The sequence below is a fragment of the Myxocyprinus asiaticus genome, chromosome 34 (assembly GCF_019703515.2).
Source record: "Myxocyprinus asiaticus isolate MX2 ecotype Aquarium Trade chromosome 34, UBuf_Myxa_2, whole genome shotgun sequence".
Lineage (NCBI taxonomy): Eukaryota > Metazoa > Chordata > Actinopteri > Cypriniformes > Catostomidae > Myxocyprinus > Myxocyprinus asiaticus.
The window spans coordinates 43,452,001-43,471,940 of NC_059377.1; the positions used below are offsets into that span (position 1 = coordinate 43,452,001).

A 19,940-nucleotide genomic window follows, 5' to 3' on the forward strand; every position below is an offset into this window, starting at 1 on the left:
TATTTATTGATCAGTTGTTTTCTATACAATATCAGTGTAACAGGGTTGAAGGTCAGAGCCTTAACTACCACATCATTAACAGAGTTGAACTATTGTGTTTAATTAGGTCATTATTTGAACAAAATGATTTAGAATCAGAACGCACAACTTCAAGTTAAATATATATTATGTCAACCTAAATTTATACAATTTAAGAAATTCACAAAATCTTCAGGCAGTTGTTATTAATCCCAAAATGGCCAAATATTGACTGATATATCAGTCTAATTATGTCTAGAGAGATAAGAAATGTATTTTATAGTGACAGTCTTTATACAGTAAAACACAAGCCAGTATCAGCACAGTAACGTTGAATATTCCATCTATGGCTCAACAGTCAGGAAACACACACACAAGACCAATTTAAACCTTGTTTTGACACTCGCATTTGTGTCCTGATCGCCCCCACAGAGAGAGAGAGACAGAGACACAGAGAGGGAGAGAGAAAGAGAGAGAGAGGGAGAGAGAGAGAGAGAGAGAGAGAGAGAGAGAGAGAGAGAGAGAGAGAGAGAGAGAGGGAGAGAGAGAAAGAGAGAGAGAGAGAGAGAGACAGAGAGAGGGAGAGAGACAGAGGGAGGGAGGGAGAGAAAGAGAGGGAGAGAGAGGGAAAGGGAGAGAGAGAGGGAGAGAGAGAGGGAGGGAGAGAGAGAGACGGGGAGGGAGAGGGAGGGAGAGAAAGAGAGGGAGAGGGAGAGAGAGAGAGTGAGAGAGAGAGAGGGAGAGGGAGAGAGAGAGAGAGAGAGGGAGAGAGAGAGAGAGAGAGAGGGAGGGAGAGAGAGAGATGGGGAGGGAGAGGGAGGGAGATAAAGAGAGGGAGAGGGAGAGAGAGAGAGAGAGAGAGAGAGAGAGAGAGAGGGAGAGAGAGAGAGAGAGAGAGGGAGAGGGAGAGAGAGAGAGAGAGAGAGAGAGAGAGAGAGAGAGAGAGAGAGAGAGAGAGAGAGAGAGAGAGAGAGAGAGAGAGTGAGAGAGAGAGAGGGAGAGAGAGAGAGAGAGAGAGAGAGAGAGAGAGAGAGAGAGAGAGAGAGAGAGAGAGAGAGAGAGAGAGAGAGTGAGAGAGAGAGGAAGAGAGAGAGAGAGTGAGAGAGAGAGGAAGAGAGAGAGGGAGAGAGAGGGAGAGAAAGGGAGAGAGTGTGTGTGTGAGAGAGAGTGAGAGAATTGAATTGAGAGGGAAGGAGGGAGGAAGAGGAAGATGGGTTACAGCTCAAGAGATGTCACTTCCGTGATGCCCACTCACTCTCTCTCATGCGCTGTTGCCATGACGACAGCAGCCGAACGGGCTAAAAAATGACTTAAAGCACCCGATATAGCGTGTGTGAGAGAGAGAGAGAGAGAGAGAGAGAGAGAGAGAGAGAGGGGGATTATGAAAGAGAGAAGAGGAAAGCAGAGAGGTGGGTGTTACATGGAAGTATTAGAAGGAGCGATGCTGGGATGAGAGAGAAGAACTATTCTGGAAGAAGGAGCCAACTCCATGTTCCCATAGCAACGCTCATGGATGTAATCCCGATCTGTAGGTGGGAGTGTTCCTCTGGCAGCTGGACTCAACACATGTGCTGTTAAAACATGCACGAATACTCTGCAACTCCGATTACTGGAATCATTCTCAGGATTATCTATTTTAAAAGGTTATTTTTCAATGTCATGTTTACTTCTGTTAATAAATGCACTATGCCATCTCAAGATCAATTAAAATATTAATATTTATTGGGGTATAACTAATCATTCAGAAAGGGTTGACAGTTCGACAGTTTATAGAGATTTCTACAAATATCTACTTTTTAATAATCAGTTTTTTATTACAGCAAATCATGGTCAAGTCATTTTTATTTGTATAGCGCTTTTCACAACACACATCGTTTCAAAGCAGCTTTACAGGAAATCATGCATTAACAGAAAATGAAACTGTAATATCTATAAAGTCTTAGAGTCATCATTGTGTAGTTTGATTAAATATGATTGTAACTTGTGTATCTAATTAAATAATTAAATAATAATTGTATATATAACTCCAGTGAGCAAGCTGAAGGTGACTGTGGTAAGGAACACAAAACTCCATAAGATGTTGATTAATGGAGAAAAATAACCTTGAGAGAAACCAGACTCACTGTGGGGGCCAGTTCCCCTCTGACTAACATCATGAATATAATGACAATATTACTTATGTATAGTGCAGGTCATGGGTAAATTATTAAACTTAAATTAATTGATAGTCTATGTATTCCATTATAAGAGTGTAGTCCATCATTAGACCAAGGTGATGCAGGCAAAGATCAATGATGAGTTCAACCGGTCGGTCCTTTCGCTGAGGTTCAGTGGGGTCTATCCTAAGTCCAAGGTTCAGGCATTGGCATATGAAGTATCCCATGTCTTACAGTTGGAGTTGGTGTCAGTTCATCCTCTGAAGTCCATCGTAATAGACTGAAGTGATGTCTGGCTGGCACCGGCTGCATTTGCATCACTCAGAGACATGTAGCAATGGTAACAGAATTGACACTTTTACAGTTAATTAAGACGTCAACTATGTTCTCACTACAAGGTGCTTATTAGAGAGAGAATGTAATGCTGTTATTTCTACAAATAAACACTCTTCAATAATCAGTTGTTTATCAGTTGTGTACTATGTTTAATCATGGTAACAGGGTTGACACTTTTACAGTTTATTTAGACACTACTGACCACTGTAAGTCATGACACTACAAGGTGTTTATTAGAAAGTGAGTTTGATGAATTTATATGAATATCCTTGTTTCAAAAATCATGTTTACGATACTTAATCATGGTAACAGGGTTGACACGTTTATTTAGACATTAGCTATGTTCTCGAGATTACTACAAATGACACTAGGTGTGTCCAAATGACAAGGTGTTTATAAGAAAAATAATTTAATGCTGACATTTCTACAAATATCCACTTTTTAATAATCAGATTTTTACTACAGAAAAACATAAGGTCGACAGTTTGATAGTTTATAAAAATATTACTAGTTTTGTGCTCAAGATCAATACAAATGACACTACAAGATGCTTATTAGATAGAGAATGTAATGCTTAAATGTCTACAAATATCCACTTTTTAGTATTCAGTTGTTTACTATAGAAACGCATAGTAACAGGGTTGACACTTTTACAGTTTATGTAGACATCAGCAATGTTTTCAAGATTACTACAAATGACACTAGGTGTGTCAAATGAAAATGTGTTTATAAGAAAGAGAATTTAATGCAGAAATTTCTACAAATATCCACTTTTTAATAATCAGCTTTTTACTACAGAAAAACATAGTAACAGGGTTGACAGTTTGATAGTTTATAAAGATGTCACTAGTGATGTGCTCAGTATCACTACAAGGTGCTTATTGAGACAGAATGTAATGCAGAAATGTCTACAAATATCAAATTTTAATAGTAAGTTGTTTCCTATAGAAAATTGTGGTAACAGAGTTGACACTTTTACAGTTTATTTAGACATCAGCCATGTTCTCAAGGCTATAACAAATTATACTACAAGGTGTTTATAAGAAAGAGAATTTAATACTGAAATTTCTACAGAAATCCACTTTTTATTAAGTAAGGTATTTCCAATAGAAAATCATGGTAACACGGTTGACAGATCCACAGCTTAAAGAGGCATCACTAGTTATTAGGGGTGTAACGATTTATCGATCTGGATCAATGCATTGATCCAATAACCAACGAATCAATGTTATCGATACATGCCGTAAATATCGATATAGACATTTTGTGTAAGATGTACCTTTATTTTAATACTCTCATGTCAGCCACGTCCGTACGCATTTCCGTCAGACGATGAAGCAACCGTATTACATTCATTTCACTTTATGAGCACTAAATATGCTTTTCGTGTGGGACAGGGTGTGTGCGGGGTCTGTGAAGCCAAACTGCACTCTGCTATCCGTGCGAGCATGTCAACCGGGCTTCCCACGAAACGCAAGCTCCAGACCAGTGTCAGGATCAGTGCGAGCGCGTCAACCGGGCGTTCCTTAAAATGCGAGCTCTCGTGACAACGCAGAGCAGCTCACATGCACAATTAATTCGGCTTCCATCGATATCATTGTGCATGTGACCCATTTGAAATGTACATGAGAATTGGAGAGTTCAACCATCATGTGAAACGTTTTGACAACGCCGACATTCTGAACAGCACTAACGAGGGAAAGAGAAACACCTGCTCAGCTCCAGCATCAGTTATAAGACTTTACACATCTACACATCAACACACTTACTAACATTTATCCCAGTTAACTGTAACAGAATTTCTCATTACAACTGTGGAAGTTTTAGCCAAGAAAACCACAGATAGCACGGATAGTTGGAAACAAGTCATGGGTATGCAAGTACTTTGAATTGGATTAAACTGAAAAATACGCTGTAATCAAATGATTGATGATCACTTGTGTGTGACGTTATTTTTTATATTATTATCTGTATAAATGTTTTCAACATCTGAAGTACCTTATTTTGTTGTGGATGTCCCAATGTGGAAACTAAATTTGCACTTTTCAGAGAGCTCAATAAAATATTCAAATTATATTTTGGTTGAGTTTGAGGGCAAACATTTTTAATTGATTGTGTAAAATAGGCACATAATATCGGAATAACAATCGCAGGCCCCTGAATCGAATCAAATTGAAATCGTATCACGGCAGACTTTGAAGTATCTGCAAATATCGGGTCGCAGGCCAAGAGAATCGATATAAGATCGTATCGTGATGAAACGTCCGATTTACACCCCTTCTAGTTATTTGCTCAAGGTTATAAAAATGGCACTACAAGTTACTTATTTGTGAGAGAATGTAATGCTGAAATTTCTACAAATATCCACTTTTTAATAATTAGTTTATTTACAACAAAAAAATCATGGTAACAGGGTTGATAGATCCACAGTTTAAAGAGGCATCACTAGTTATGTGCTCAAGGTCACTACAAATGGCGCTACAATGTGCTTATTAGATAGAGCATGTAATACTGAAATTGCAACTTTTGAGTAGTAAGTTGTTTACTATAGACAATCATGGTAACAGGGTTGACAGTGTATAGAGAAATCACTAGTTATGTGCTCAAGGTCACTAGAAATGACACTAAAATGTGCTTATTAGATAGAGAATGTAATGCTGAAATTGCAACCTTTGAATAGTAAGTTGTTTACCATAGACAATCATGGTAACAGGGTTGACAGTTTATAGAGACATCACTAGTTATGTGCTCAAGGTCACTACAAATGACACTACAAGGTGCTTATTAGTGAATATAATGCTGACATTTCTACAAATGTCCACTTTTTAATAATCAGCTTTTTACTACAGAAAAACTTAGTAACAGGGTTGACAGTTTGATAGTTTATAAAGATGTCACTAGTTATGTGCTCAATATCATTAAAAATGACACTACAAGGTGCTTATTGAGACAGAATGTAATGCAGGAATTACAAATATCAAATTTTTAATAGTAAGTTGTTTCCTATAGAAAATTGTGGTAACAGAGTTGACACGTTTACAGATGATTTAGACAACAGCCATGTTCTCAAGGTTATAACAAATGACACTACAAGGTGTTTATAAGAATTTAATGCTGAAACTTCTACAAAAATCCACTTTATATATAGTAAGGTATTTCCTATTGAAAATCATGGTAACAGGGTTGACAGATCCACAGTTTAAAGAGGCATCACTAGTTATGTGCTCAAGGTCACTACAAATGGCGCTAAAATGTGCTTATTAGATAGAGCATGTAATACTGAAATTGCAACTTTTGAGTAGTAAGTTGTTTACTATAGACAATCATGGTAACAGGGTTGACAGTTTATAGAGACATCACTAGTTATGTGCTCAAGGTCACTACAAATGACACTACAAGGTGCTTATTAGTGAATATAATGCTGACATTTCTACAAATATCCACTTTTTAATAAACAGCTTTTTACTACAGAAAAACTTAGTAACAGGGTTGACAGTTTGATAGTTTATAAAGATGTCACTAGTGATGTGCTCAATATCACTAAAAATGACACTACAAGGTGCTTATTGAGACAGAATGTAATGCAGAAATTACAAATATCAAATTTTTAATAGTAAGTTGTTTCCTATAGAAAATTGTGGTAACAGAGTTGACACGTTTACAGATGATTTAGACATCAGCCATGTTCTCAAGGTTATAACAAATGACACTACAAGGTGTTTATAAGAATTTAATGCTGAAACTTCTACAAAAATCCACTTTATATATAGTAAGGTATTTCCTATTGAAAATCATGGTAACAGGGTTGACAGATCCACAGTTTAAAGAGGCATCACTAGTTATGTGCTCAAGGTCACTACAAATGGCACTAAAATGTGCTTATTAGATAGAGAATGTAATGCTGAAATTGCAACCTTTGAATAGTAAGTTGTTTACTATAGACAATCATGGTAACAGGGTTGACAGTTTATAGAGACATCACTAGTTATGTGCTCAAGGTCACTAGAAATGACACTACAAGGTGCTTATTAGAGAATGTAATGCTGAAAAATATAAAAAAAATTAATAATCTGTTTACTACAAAAAAATCATGGTAACAGGGTTGACAGATCCACAGTTTATAAATACGTGACTAATTATGTGCTCAAGGTAACTACAAATTACACTACGAAGTTGCTTATTAGATAGAGAATGTAATGCTGAACTTCTTTTACAAATGTCCACTTTTCAGTACTTAGTTGATTACTAAACTAAATCATTGTAACAGGGTTGACACTTTTAGTTTATTTAGACATGACTGACCTTGTGCCAAGGTCATGACACTTCAAGATGTTTATAAGAAATAATTTAATGCTGAAATGTCTACAAATATCCACTTTTAATCATCTGTTTTTACTATAGAAAATCATGGTAACAAGGGAGACACTTTTACAGTTTACTAAGAATAACTAATTATCTGCTAAAAGTAACCAAAAATGAGACAATGTAATGCTTTTATTTCTACAAATATTAACTGTTCAATAATCATTTGTTTATCAGTTGTGTACTATGCTAAATCATGGTAACAGAGTTGACACTTTTACAGTTTATTTAGACATTACTGACCTTGTGCTAACTACAAGGTGTTTATAAGAAAGATAATTTGATGCTGAAATTTCTACATTCACTGTTCATTAATCAGTTGTTTACTATTTTAAATCGTGGTAACAGGGTTGACAGTTTTACAGTTTATAAAGACATCACTAGTTATGTGCTCACTGTCATTACAGTCATTTACTATAGAAATTCACAGTAATGGGGTGAAGATTTTAAGCTTGTCCCATACTAACAAACATTTCAAAATAAAGATAACATGCTACAGACAAGGAGTTCTGGCAGTTCACTTCCTGATAGTTGAACTCAAGTGTGATATCAGCTCTAAAAGGCAAGTCATGTAACACAGAGCACAGACACACAGGTAATCAACATTATGGCACAAATGCTTGTATTGCACTTGTACTGCACCCAGGATATTCCTTTAATATAGTTACAGTATGTTTTCAGGCCCTATTTGGTAACAATATTACAAAAAAATCTCTAATGTTCCTGTCTGCACAAATGTAACGCTTCCTCTAAATCAGGTCAACTTACTAACATTAGTATGTACGCATAATATAAATTCACATTACAGAGCTTTTTCATGTCCTGCTACATCTTTAACTCTATACAATTACACAGCCTATGCATCATGAATTTAAAATCTGCCTTTGTTTACTTCGTTTAATTGTATCTATTTTAATTATATTATAAATAGAATTGATGAGGGGAATAACTGCTAAGAAATAATAAAATATCTACTAACATTTCCTATTGTTTTTCATTATTAATAAATATTATAGAGGTATATTGAAAATGAGTCACACTACAAACACCATAAAATTGTGACAAATTAAGTTTTTCACCAAGAGTTTTCAATATTATAAAACCAAACTTTAGTTTTTCATTATATATTGACATAACCCATATTTATCACTTATTTATCATTCATTTTGTAAGTCGCTTTGGATAAAAGCATCTGCTAAATTAATAAATGTAAATGTTTATCCAATGAATATATTTCAATTTGACATATTTTGTAGTTTTGGTAAATAGTAACATAGCTAACTGACTAGATTTTTTTCTGAGAAAACAACAAAACGTCTTGTATGCACACAAACATGTATTATTTACTGTATGTATTTGCACTCATGTTAAAAGACTTAAGTTTAGACATGACATTACATGGCGCAAGCTGAACATATATGTTAGCCAATTGGCTCGCTCACATGTGATGTGTGAAGCCAATCTGCTTGCATGGTGTAAGCTAGGGTGACCATACGTCCTCTTTTTACCGGACATGTCCTCTTTTTCGGACCTGAAAAAAGCATCCAGCCAGGATTTCAAAACTGGCTTCATTGATGTGCTCTCCACAGTTAGGACTATCAGAATTGTCATTTTTGGGTGAACTATCCCTTTAAATTGCTCAGTTTTGCAGATAAGCCAGTTTCAGTGCAGCTGTGAGAGTTTTTTCTCTGAAAATGCTATTTGCTCAGGTGGTTGCTGGGGTTTTCTTCTAGCAGCCTGCACAGTAAGGTCTGCTTTTGGCCAAGAAGTGCATCTTTAACAATGTAAGCTTTAAACAAATCTGGCACTGGCACATCGCTATGTTAGGTCATTAGTTTAAATAAATCCACACATAGCAAGTCACATAGTTCAATCAACTCTGGGCTTTCCTGGTCCAAATACACACTTTAAGTCAGGTCACTGGTTGTTTAAGCCATTCGGCCAAGATGGCCCAGGCACACTTAGCTAGTACTCACTCGGCGAAGTTCTTCGGAGTAGCAGCAGTACACAAGTTAGGGTTAATAAAGCGCCAAAAAGTGTAAGAACAAAAAGAAAGCGCTAAAAAGTGGGGGATCATTTCTGCCAATTATCCTTGCATTGAATCTAAGCACAAACAAGACATTTAGAGTAGAATTCTACATTCATGTATGTATGCGCTTTTTCAAGTAGCTACATTTACATTTATGCATTTGGCAGACACTTTTATCCAAAGCGACTTACAGTGCACTTATTACAGGGACAATACACCTGGCAAGTTAAGTACCTTGCTCAAGGACACAATGGTGGTGGCTGTGGGGATCACACCAGCAATCTTCTGATTACCAGTTCAGTGCTTTAGCCGACTACGCCGCCACCACTCCAGATAGCTCCTTTTGAGCTGCACGTAACCGGCAATGTTCAGTGGTTGATTGACAGGTAGAACTTTCACCTTAGAACTCCCTTGGAATGTCAAAAATCTATTATACTGTATATCCAATGTCATGTACTGTATATACCATTATAATGAAAGATACGCCCCTGAATGCAGCTCTAGCAATAATGAAATGAAAGCAAGTATGACAGATAAAAATAGACCATGACAGAAATATTTAAACTCAGTCCGTCAGAGTAGTGCAACCTTTTGATAACACCCACATCTTCATGATGTCACAGCTAACCTGTTAAACTGTTTATGTTGTACAGAGCAGCTTTTGCCATAAACAGGCTTATAAATAACATCTTCTTCTAGGAACTGAGAGATACAGTCGAGCTAATGATCGGTGCAATTAAAGCATTTAAATGATTCAAACTGCTGTGTGTTTGATGGATCAAATGTGTGATTATTCTTACATAAAACGCTCAGAACAGTTCAGAGCATTCAGCAGTATTCTGTGATAAATGCTGTGTGCACATATCTTATCTTAACACACTAAAAGATTAAATAAAAGCTGGAATCGCATTTCAAGATGCCATAAATCTCAATTTTCTTTCTCACGTTGACATATTTCCATGAAACAGGAATTTGGTGCAGGAAATGTTGAAAGGCCTGTATTTTTTGCTTTAGAAAATGACAAATAGTCTTTTGTTTAGGCCACAGCCTTGCAAAATCATGATTTTTTTTTTTACCAGGAGGAGAATGTGCCTAAAACGTTTGTACAGTACTGTAGTTTTCAGGTGACTCAACCTACGAAAGGTTTAGTCAGAGGCGATTATTCCAGGGGAGATTGGGGGGAATGTATCACCTAAACTAAAAGTATAGTAGCCACAATCAAACACCATTACAACACAAATACTGTTAACTCAACACAGTATTCTCCGCTGTAAAAATAGAGTACATCAGATGAACCTGACCATGAAATGCAACTTACTGTATAAGTCACATGAGAGATCAACAGACCAGAACAAGAGAACCACAGAACCTCAGCAGAACACACTCAGATTCTCTAATCCTCATATAATTATTTGACTCTTTCTGTAATATGCTTTGAGTTAGTTTCTCACCCTGCTTCCTGAACAAACACACATCATTCAGGGACAAAACCACCAGTTTGTGCGTGTTTTCATTGCAACACATTCTGATAGAGCAGTAGGCAGAACTGTGTCAGCAGCGGTGGGGAATAAACTCATATTACAAACATGAAAATGGTGTGAAGATCTACAGCAGAGAGAAAGCCCTGAGAGGAAAACATTTTCAAAGCACTCTAATTGAAATATTTTCCATCATACTCCATAAATACTGCAGCTTGATTTAAATGACCACTCGAGAATACAAAAGCTGCAGTTCTGTTCCAAACACCTCGTGACAATGAGAGTATCTGCTCAATGAAAAAAGGATTTTTGCTGCTTGATCAATTTACTTAATTAGAATAACACAATTCTAGGACATTTTGTCACAACTTGTTTTCATTGTGTTGTATACATTTAAATGGGTAAAATTGAGGGGAGCGCTGGGTATCTCAGTGAGTATTGACGCTGACTATCACCCCTGGAGTCGTGAGTTTGAATCCAGGGTGTGCTGAGTGACTCCAGCCAGGTCTCCTTAGCAACCAAATTGGCCCGGTTGCTAGGGAGGGTAGAGTCACATGGAGTAACCTCCTCGTGGTCATGATTAGTGGTTCTCGCTCTCAATGGGGCGTGTGGTAAGTTGTGCGTGGATCGTGGAGAGTAGCATGAGCCTCCACATGCTGTGAGTCTCCGCGGTGTCATGCACAACGAGTCACGTGATAAGATGCGCGGATTGACGGTCTCAGAAGCGGAGGCAACTGAGACTTCTCCTCCGCCACCCAGATTGAGGCGAGTAACCGCAACACCATGAGGACCTACTAAGTAGTGGGATTTGGGCATTCCAAATTGGTGAGAAAAATAATTAAATAAAATAAAATACATTTTTTTAAATGTAAGTTTACTTAATCAATTTGAGTTGGGACTACATGAATACTTTTTGTGCTAACCATAACATAGTTACTAAACTACACTCTGTAGTGCATGTATTTAGCATGTTAACATTCACTTTCACTAGTTAGTACATAAGTCAAAAAAAGACATTTATTTGAGTTTAATTGATACATCTTATTTTGTTGGGTTTACCCAATTCAACTGGGTTCTTTCTACACAAAATATTTGTGTTGAGATTACATTGAATCAAATTCAGCCAAATAACTTTTGTTATTTGGTATAATGTATATCGCTGATCAGTAATGGTCAGTATAGATCATACTGAATATTATTTACCAGTAGATATAATATATAATATATATCTAGGCTTATAATCAGTATAGAGCTGTGATCAGTATACATCAGTGTTTGTGGTCAGTATAGATCATATTATATATACTAATAGTTATCTCAAATTGTAAAAAACAAAACAGTTTACTCAACTTAAGCTTAAGTTTTTACTAGCTTTAATTAAGTTACCGTTACTCTCTAAATCCTGAATTGTCATTAATAAAAACATTTGCATTGTCCTAATTCAACAGTACTTGAAATGTCACATTCGTTCTTTAAACTTTGGCTTTGAGTAATACTAACTCAATATTATCAAGTACAAAATTGTAGCTGTGTGGATTACCCATAAGCCCTTGCACTTGAACAAAACAAGGGAACTTATTAAATAAAAACGAATAATTAATTAAAAAACTATGAAAAATAAGTTCAGTTTACTTGAACCAAATAAGTGCATTTACTAAGAAAAGCATTCAAACGATTGCCTCAAAAAATCTAAGGTCAACTAATTACATTTATATATATATATATATATATATATATGGTCAGGCTTGGGGAGTAACGGATTACTTGTAATGGTGTTAGGTAATCAGGATACAAAAAATTAGGTAACTGTAATCTGTTACAGTTACATAAAAATCGTAATTAGATTACAGTTACATTTAAAAAACTGGATTACTATCAGGATTACAAGTTTTAATTTCTGAGCAAAGAAATAGTGAATCTTCCTGACATAAAGTGATCCAGACAGCTGTTTGTTTACAGCGAGAGATGGTTTATATTCTCTTCGGGTTCTCATGTCTCACTTGAGTCGCATGCACAAATAACACCTGTCTCACATCAGCACTCTGCTCTCGAGACAAACAGCTGCTTCATCGTGATGGCCACAGAAGAACATGCATTATTCGCTCTTTAAAAGAGAAAAGCGAAACAACGTTAAAGTTCAGTGGAATTTATGCCTTCCAGCTGTGAAGATGCTCTCATTATCCAATGACATGAGAATTTAAAGGTAATGAGAGCCACACAGAAATCACATTAGCTAGGTTAGCTAAACTTAGTTCATATTAAAATGTGTTAAAATGAGTTAGCCTTAGTGCTCAAAGAAATCCGTGGCCCTCATCATTTGGAGGGAATAGCTGCTAATACTGGCATAGAAATCTCCTGGTCTGCATGGCTGCAAATGCAAACTGTACTATATTAGCCAGGACGTCCTGTATGTTGTTCCATACTGAAGCTGAGAAAATGAACGGTACTTAAACCTTCATCATTTAAGAAAACAAAAGTTTTGAATACAACAACAATACAAAAATCACCTGAAAAAATAGCCCTCGAAAACCTGCTATGACTTTCCTTTTTCACCTCTCACGATTGTGCATCATTATTAACTAATCCAAATTGTACACATAAATACCAGAAATGTGTTTTAAGTTCACAGGAAAGAATGTTCATTGAAGAATGTATCTGATTTTGACCAATGAGTGTTGAGAACAGTTCAAATGTCTGGCTGAGGGATACATTCTGACAAATGTAACATGTTCAACACTTATAGTAATTAGAAGTCATTGAAAAGACACTCTGTTTTGATCTGTTCTTTAAAACTAGATTTTGTTTTCTTTTTGGAATCTAAACTTTTTTCCCCTTTAAAATCCTCCATAAACTGTCAGCTGGTGATGTTTGACTTTGGATCATGAGCAGAGGATTTAATTGTGACTATAATAACGATGATGATGATGATGATGAGGTGTGATCTACCTATTAAATACAGTCTGAAGTTAATGAATAGTGAAACACATGGTAGAATTACACTTTGCAGTGTTTTTGAATCTGAGGTATATCAGATTTAATGTTAATCAAGACATAATTCAATGCATCTGTTCTGATTATATTTGCTTTATGAGAAATGGTAGGGTGCAGTGTACATGTTTCTTTACCTTAGATATAATAACAGCTAAAACAGTACTCATAATATTCCTCAAACGTGCTCTGTTTGCATTCAAGCCATAATTTAACATTTTAGAGATCATATAGATTTTATCTTGACTTTATTTACATATGTGCCCTTGTGGTAATCCAAAAGTAATGAAAAGTAATCTGGTCATATTATTGTAATTGGATTACATTATTGGTTACATTTATTTAAAACAATCAGTAATCTGTAACGGATTACATTTAAAAAAGTAACCCTCCCAACCCTGTATATGGTAACGCTTGACAGTTTGGTTATATTTGTTATCATTAATTAATGCATTCGGTATCTCGAACTAACAATGAACAATATTTTTTAATATAATAAACAGCACTTATTAATCTTTGTTAAAGTTAGTTTACATACTGTACATAAAATTGTTCATTGCTAGTTCATAATGCATTAACTAATGTTAACATATGCTAATAAATTGTTCACATCAAATGTTGCATGGTATGTGTTGAAATGCACATTAGTTCAAGTTATGTAGTTAAATAATGTTAACAAATACAGCCTTATAGTAAAGTGTTACCATATACAGTATATATGATGTATATGTTTGTGTTTCGGAAGCTTTCGCGCGCGGCCCACTCTCGGTTCGGTTCGATTCGGTTTCTATAAATAACCGCTCGTGCACTCGCGGGCCGAGACGCACAGCTGCTGTTACTGCGCGCGCAACTACAACAACACTTCTGCACTCTATAACTCATTATCGATCACAATGACTTCACAATACCGCTGAATGTGCGAGTTTATTATCGATCATATTATCGATCACAAACCACACTTAGCCAACAGTGGACTACAGTGTGATGAGGACAGCTGTCAATCATCTGTCCACATTCCGGCCAGCGCGAGGCCATACTGATTACTGACACAATGGTGATCGATGACAGTGAACTCTTACCTTGTGAAGACACATAGGACATGATCCTCCGGCGCGGACCGTGATCAGCTGTGTGTGTGAGGCTCCATCACTCCTCCGGCGACAATATTCACCTGGAAAACACACCAATTACGCAACAACCTCAGCGGAGTCAGGGCGGGCGCGCGCACGAACAGGCGCGCTCATGTAAGGTGCTATTATTGATCTCAATGATGATCGAAATGATCCGCTGATCACTCACGGTGCCCGTCACCGAACACGAGCGCGCACTCACTCACACTTCGCGGGGACGCGCGCAGACGGCGTGCACGCGCAACACAGCGCGCTCCCATCAGTGAACCGATCAATACTGAGCTCAGACTCTTCACAAGACCATTAGAACCATAAATGAACGTTAATGAGGTCAGTGTGGTAACAGTAAAGCCTCACTAACAAGGGACATGATAAAGATTTTATAAACCATCCCTTCCTTATATCTTTCCACAACAGGATGGACATGTCATGCTTGAACACATGTGACTAAAATCACAAAATAAAATAAAAAACAGAAGAGTTACACACTTCAAAAAACGCCAACGTGATCTGAAAGGCTGACGTCACCTCTAGTGTGTGACGTCATTTCATAACATACACCTCCAAATAAAGGTCACAGTACCATGGTGAACATTTTTATAATTTGATTATTTAGCACTTATTTTTGGTCAAGGGACATGAGGAAATTACACTTGTGCAATAAATTAAAATGATTTCCATTATTTAAAATGTGACTTTTGGGGCCACAGCACTGTGTAACATTATAATAAGTCCTTATTCTTTTTAATAAGTCTATTAAAATTGTAATTTGTTGCAATGAAACATTCTAAATACCACAACTTCACTCACTCACTCACTCAAAAAAATAAAAAATAAAAATAAATAAATAATAATAATAATAATAATAATAATATATTGAGATTTACGCATTTCAATTTCATAACATGACAATAAATAAAAAACTAAATATTTTAAATTGTATTAATTTAATTTAGTAAAAAATGTCACAATATGATTTGAAATACGCATCTTTTTAAAATAGGCTAAATATATATATATTTTTTCTGTGTTGTAGTGCAGACTTAAAAGTCATTAAATTGTAGGAGTGACATAATAATATATTAAAGACTCATGAAAATTCCTATAAAGAATATTCTACACGTTTCTCTAGTTCTTCTCAGCTCTAAAGTCTCTTATCGGCTGGAAATGTCTCATTATGAGTGGAGTCTCTATAACATGATTTTTTAAAATTCTTATACAGTAATTATGAAAGTTAATTAACAAGGGGCAGAAACCAATAAAAAGTACCATGTGACGAAGTGTTTATGGATCATGATAGCATGACATGCTTTGAAGTAGCTTGGAACATCATGTAATATTATATGTACTATTAGTATTTCTATAAGTGTATAGCAGACTTTTATAAATATGCTCCGGTCAAGCGAAGACACTTCAACTGTGTTCATTTCAACTTGATTATTTACACAATGCCAAAAAATGATCAGGATGGAATTAATTAGCTACGGTTAGCCACTGCTATCAATAAGTGTACATGAGGGTGTCTACTTGAAATTCAGTTTAATATTTTTTGCAATGATCTTTTTGGGGAAACAGTTTTATTATACTGATTTCTGTCATTTTATCACCGCATAAAAATGACCCACATGTCCATAACACGAGTTACCATCACTTTACCATGGTACCACCAAAAAACCTTTTTGTAAGAGCTCTTAATCCTGATTAGTAAATCACTGCACTCACCTGAACATTTCACACATCACAACTGGACATAAAAAGCGAGCTGCCTATCGAGCATTATCGGGCATCATATGCAGGCCAGTTTGTTTTGAAATCTGCAGAATTACGCAGAAGGGATTTAAACATAGAAAAATGTATTAAATGTACCTGAGAGTACTACACACTTATTGCTAGCTAAAAGCATCATGAAGTTAGCACAAATATTTCACAAACAAACATGTAAGTGATTGAAAATGTGTAGAACTTTTATGAATGACAGATGTCACAATTCTGCACGAGTAGATTCCGTCTTGGCCTGAGGGTTTCTATGCAAAGTGCTTTCTTAGAAGGCGGCACACTGTAATAAATGTCCATAATTTTAGCAGTAAAAGAATGTAAAAATGCTATAATTGGTTACCCCTCCTATGGTACTGAAAATTGGCACCTCCCTTTGGTATTTACGGTCATTTTTGACCGGAAGGGTCAGATGTGTAAACCCTTTTTTTTTGATGATGATAATGATACCATTTCTTCTTCCCTGATGTAAGAACAAATCAATTATGCATTTCTTTTGGGATTTTATGCTATTTTTTTTTATATCTTATTTACATGTACATTTCTAAATGTTACCATTAATTTGCATATACAAATAAGCCAATTTTGAATTTAAAAAAAAAATTCAGAACCTACACTTCTATAAGTTGAAACATGACGAAAATATGAGAATGTGAGATATATTGGAGGCAGATTGCTGCCATCTGGTGAACAAAATATAAATAACATGACTTGAACACCATGTCATGCCAGTAACAGCCAGTAGATAACTGTAGACACATACTGTGTTGTTGTAACCTGATTTTACATTTTATCACAAGATATGCATTTGGATATATATTTAGACATTATCAAACTATTATTTGTCAAAGTTTAGCATTTTAAAATTGATTTGAAGTGTCAGTTTTTGCAGTTTATGTCATTATGTTTGCAATCAAACCTGACCATGGTGTTACAAAGAGAAGACACAGAATATGTATTTTTATACCAATAATTTATTTCAAACATAAAATTTAATAACTCAAAGTAAATGCAAAATCATTTCAAGAAAATGAACATCAAGAAACAGAACTCTGAAAATTCAATTAGAGTATAAAACAGAAGAATCAGAGTAAACATTTTACAATTTCAAACTTCTATAGTAAACATTTATTTTGCAAACGTGTGTGAGTGAGTGTGTGTGTGGGTGAGTGAGTGAGTGCGTGTGTGTGTGTGTGTGTGAGTGTGTGTCTCAGTTTGCTGTTATCAGCTGGAAATCAACAGATGACTTGCAATACCAACAATGACCAAAAGACAGCCGTAGAGCTCCACTTATTGATGCCCTGGTTCTGCGTGTGTGTGTTCTGCATTGTGAATGTGTTATCGTCTCACCCTTTCATTCCTGAGTGTGTGTGTGTTTAGCATTATGACTGATTTATTTATTTATTTTTGACAAATGTAAAAACAGTTAATTTTTTTGTGTGTGAGTGGGTGTGTATGTTTTGCACTGAGGATGTTTTAGAGTCTCACCCTGTAATTTCTGTCTGTTTTTTTCCTGCATTGTGGTTATTGATTGTATTTGACAGATAAAAAAAAATAGCTCTTTTTTTATTTTTATTTTTTGGTCTTTCCCATTCATTTTCAGTGACCAAAGGTGTTGCTTTTTTTTTTTTAGACCACTTAGACTTGTCGAATCAAGCCCAATATATATATATATATTTAGATGGCAAATGGAAGAAAAGTCACCAAGTCTTGTACTGCTCAGATAAAGGAATCCATTTTTATTAAATTAGGAAAGTTTATTTCATAAAAGTATAATTTTATTGTATAATTAAAGGTAAAAATCTGTTTAACAAGAAAAATGTTTAACAAGAGAGTACATGTACTATTTACGATAAATTATTGTTAAAATTACAGTTAAAAAAACAATAATCAGGTGTTCCTAGAATTCCCTGCATGACCCATCACATTTCATTACGTTTGATGGGAATAGTTATGTTTCTTGTGATTCTAAAGTGAAAACCAGATTTTTGTAGTTCCAGAATGTTAGAGTATCAAGTTTATATAATTTAAAAATATAAACGGTAATGAATCTTAAAATATACAGGCATTAAAATTACATCCCGTAAAGCCTGAAACATGGTCACTGTATTTTTTACGGTAAATGTTTGGCAACCACAGCTGCCGGTAATTTACCGTAAATTTTATGGATTTTTTTTTACAGTGCATAATTTGAAATTTGCAGACAAATCAGAAGCATTCCGTTTTGTTCATTTATAAAACAGAACCTAAAATGTCAGATACCATTACTTAGAGGAGGTGATTATCTTTTCAATGAGCCCACACACAAGATAATCAGATGTATAGATCATTAGATAATCCACATGAAGCACAATGTTACATATGACCACCAGGAGATGGCGCCAAATACATGACACAGATTCAATGATGACTCAAATGACACAGAATGAAACTCATTCTGTGAAATCTCATTACTAAAATCATGTCTGCATGCTATGCAAACCTTTAGTCATTGTTGTGTTTGCATGTGTAATTAGTTCTTATGTACAATTATTATGTTTTATTTGTTTGGAGATGTTTTTGGACACTATGATAAATTATTTTTGTAATGTTATAACTTTTGATTGTTTTGTCGTATCAACACAAAACTTTTCTCAGATACAGTTGACATGATTGGGAACAAAACAAAAGCCACTTTTTTTTTTTTTTTTGGAGCCTCCTTATTTACTGCCAGAGATATATAATGTCAAATATGAAAAAAGTACATTTTTGGCTCAATTTATTTTGTGATATTTCAGCAGTTTCTTAGGCTGAGAGTCTCAGAATTAAACATGTCTCTAAATTTTTTTTTTTAAAGTTTTCTTTAGAATGATACCAAACACTTGACCCTCCTTGTTTTATTATTTTATTTTATTGTAGAGTTATAAGCCTTTAATTTTGGGTATGCCACTAAAACAGGAAATCTTTAAAAACACCTTCAGATCTTAAAGGGTTAAAACAACCATAGTGTCTCCTAAAAGTTTCCAGAGCTTCTGTGAGGAATCTGTGTTCTGAATGGAATACTAGTATACTGCTCAGTATACAACTGTAGACTGCCTATATATTTTAAATAATGCTGAGATGCAGTTTGCAACACTAAACATTTCAAACAAAAAAGTAGTATGCTGCATTATCACGACATCACTATGTTGCCTGTTAAATTGAGTAAGTGGCGTCCACATGGAAAAAGATGACTTTGTGGTGAAATTAATAAAGCAGATTAAGTACTTTTAACATTGAAAAAGGCACTCAGTAGTTTAAAAAAATAAATAAAAATAATTTACTTCTAAAGAAATTAATTGTAATAAAAAAATATATATATGTATAAAATCGTAAGCACTCAATTGAGATGAAGACTTGCATGATTAATGTTATAAAAGCTGTTTTATTCTACATGGAGAGGGTCTCCTCAAGGGGGCAGCCATGTTATGATCACATGACGAATGCTTCATCACACCACTAGGTGTCAGTGTAAGTCCAAAGCCCTATTCGGACAGACTAGTTTTCCCTGGGGAGCTTAGGGAAATTTGTGTTTCTCGTCCCAATCTAACAAGTCTGTTTCTCCTCATGTGTTTTGACCCACATTATTTATTTGCTAATTTGATTCAATTTTACCGTTTTATAATTCAAGATGTACAAACACAGAAGAAAA

The 19,940-nt window shown here is 35.3% G+C and overlaps 1 protein-coding gene across 2 annotated transcripts in view; it reads right to left on the bottom strand.

The window, feature by feature from the left end:
• Positions 1-14,666, bottom strand: part of LOC127425094 (ras/Rap GTPase-activating protein SynGAP-like) — an 86,495-nt gene extending 71,829 nt beyond the window's left edge. For both annotated transcript variants that reach the window (XM_051670744.1, XM_051670743.1), the window contains exon 1: positions 14,447-14,666. In XM_051670744.1, the coding sequence (XP_051526704.1) occupies positions 14,447-14,468 (22 nt within the window). In that variant the 5' untranslated portion in view covers positions 14,469-14,666. The remainder of the gene's footprint in view (positions 1-14,446) is intronic.
• Positions 14,667-19,940: the final 5,274 nt, after the last annotated feature.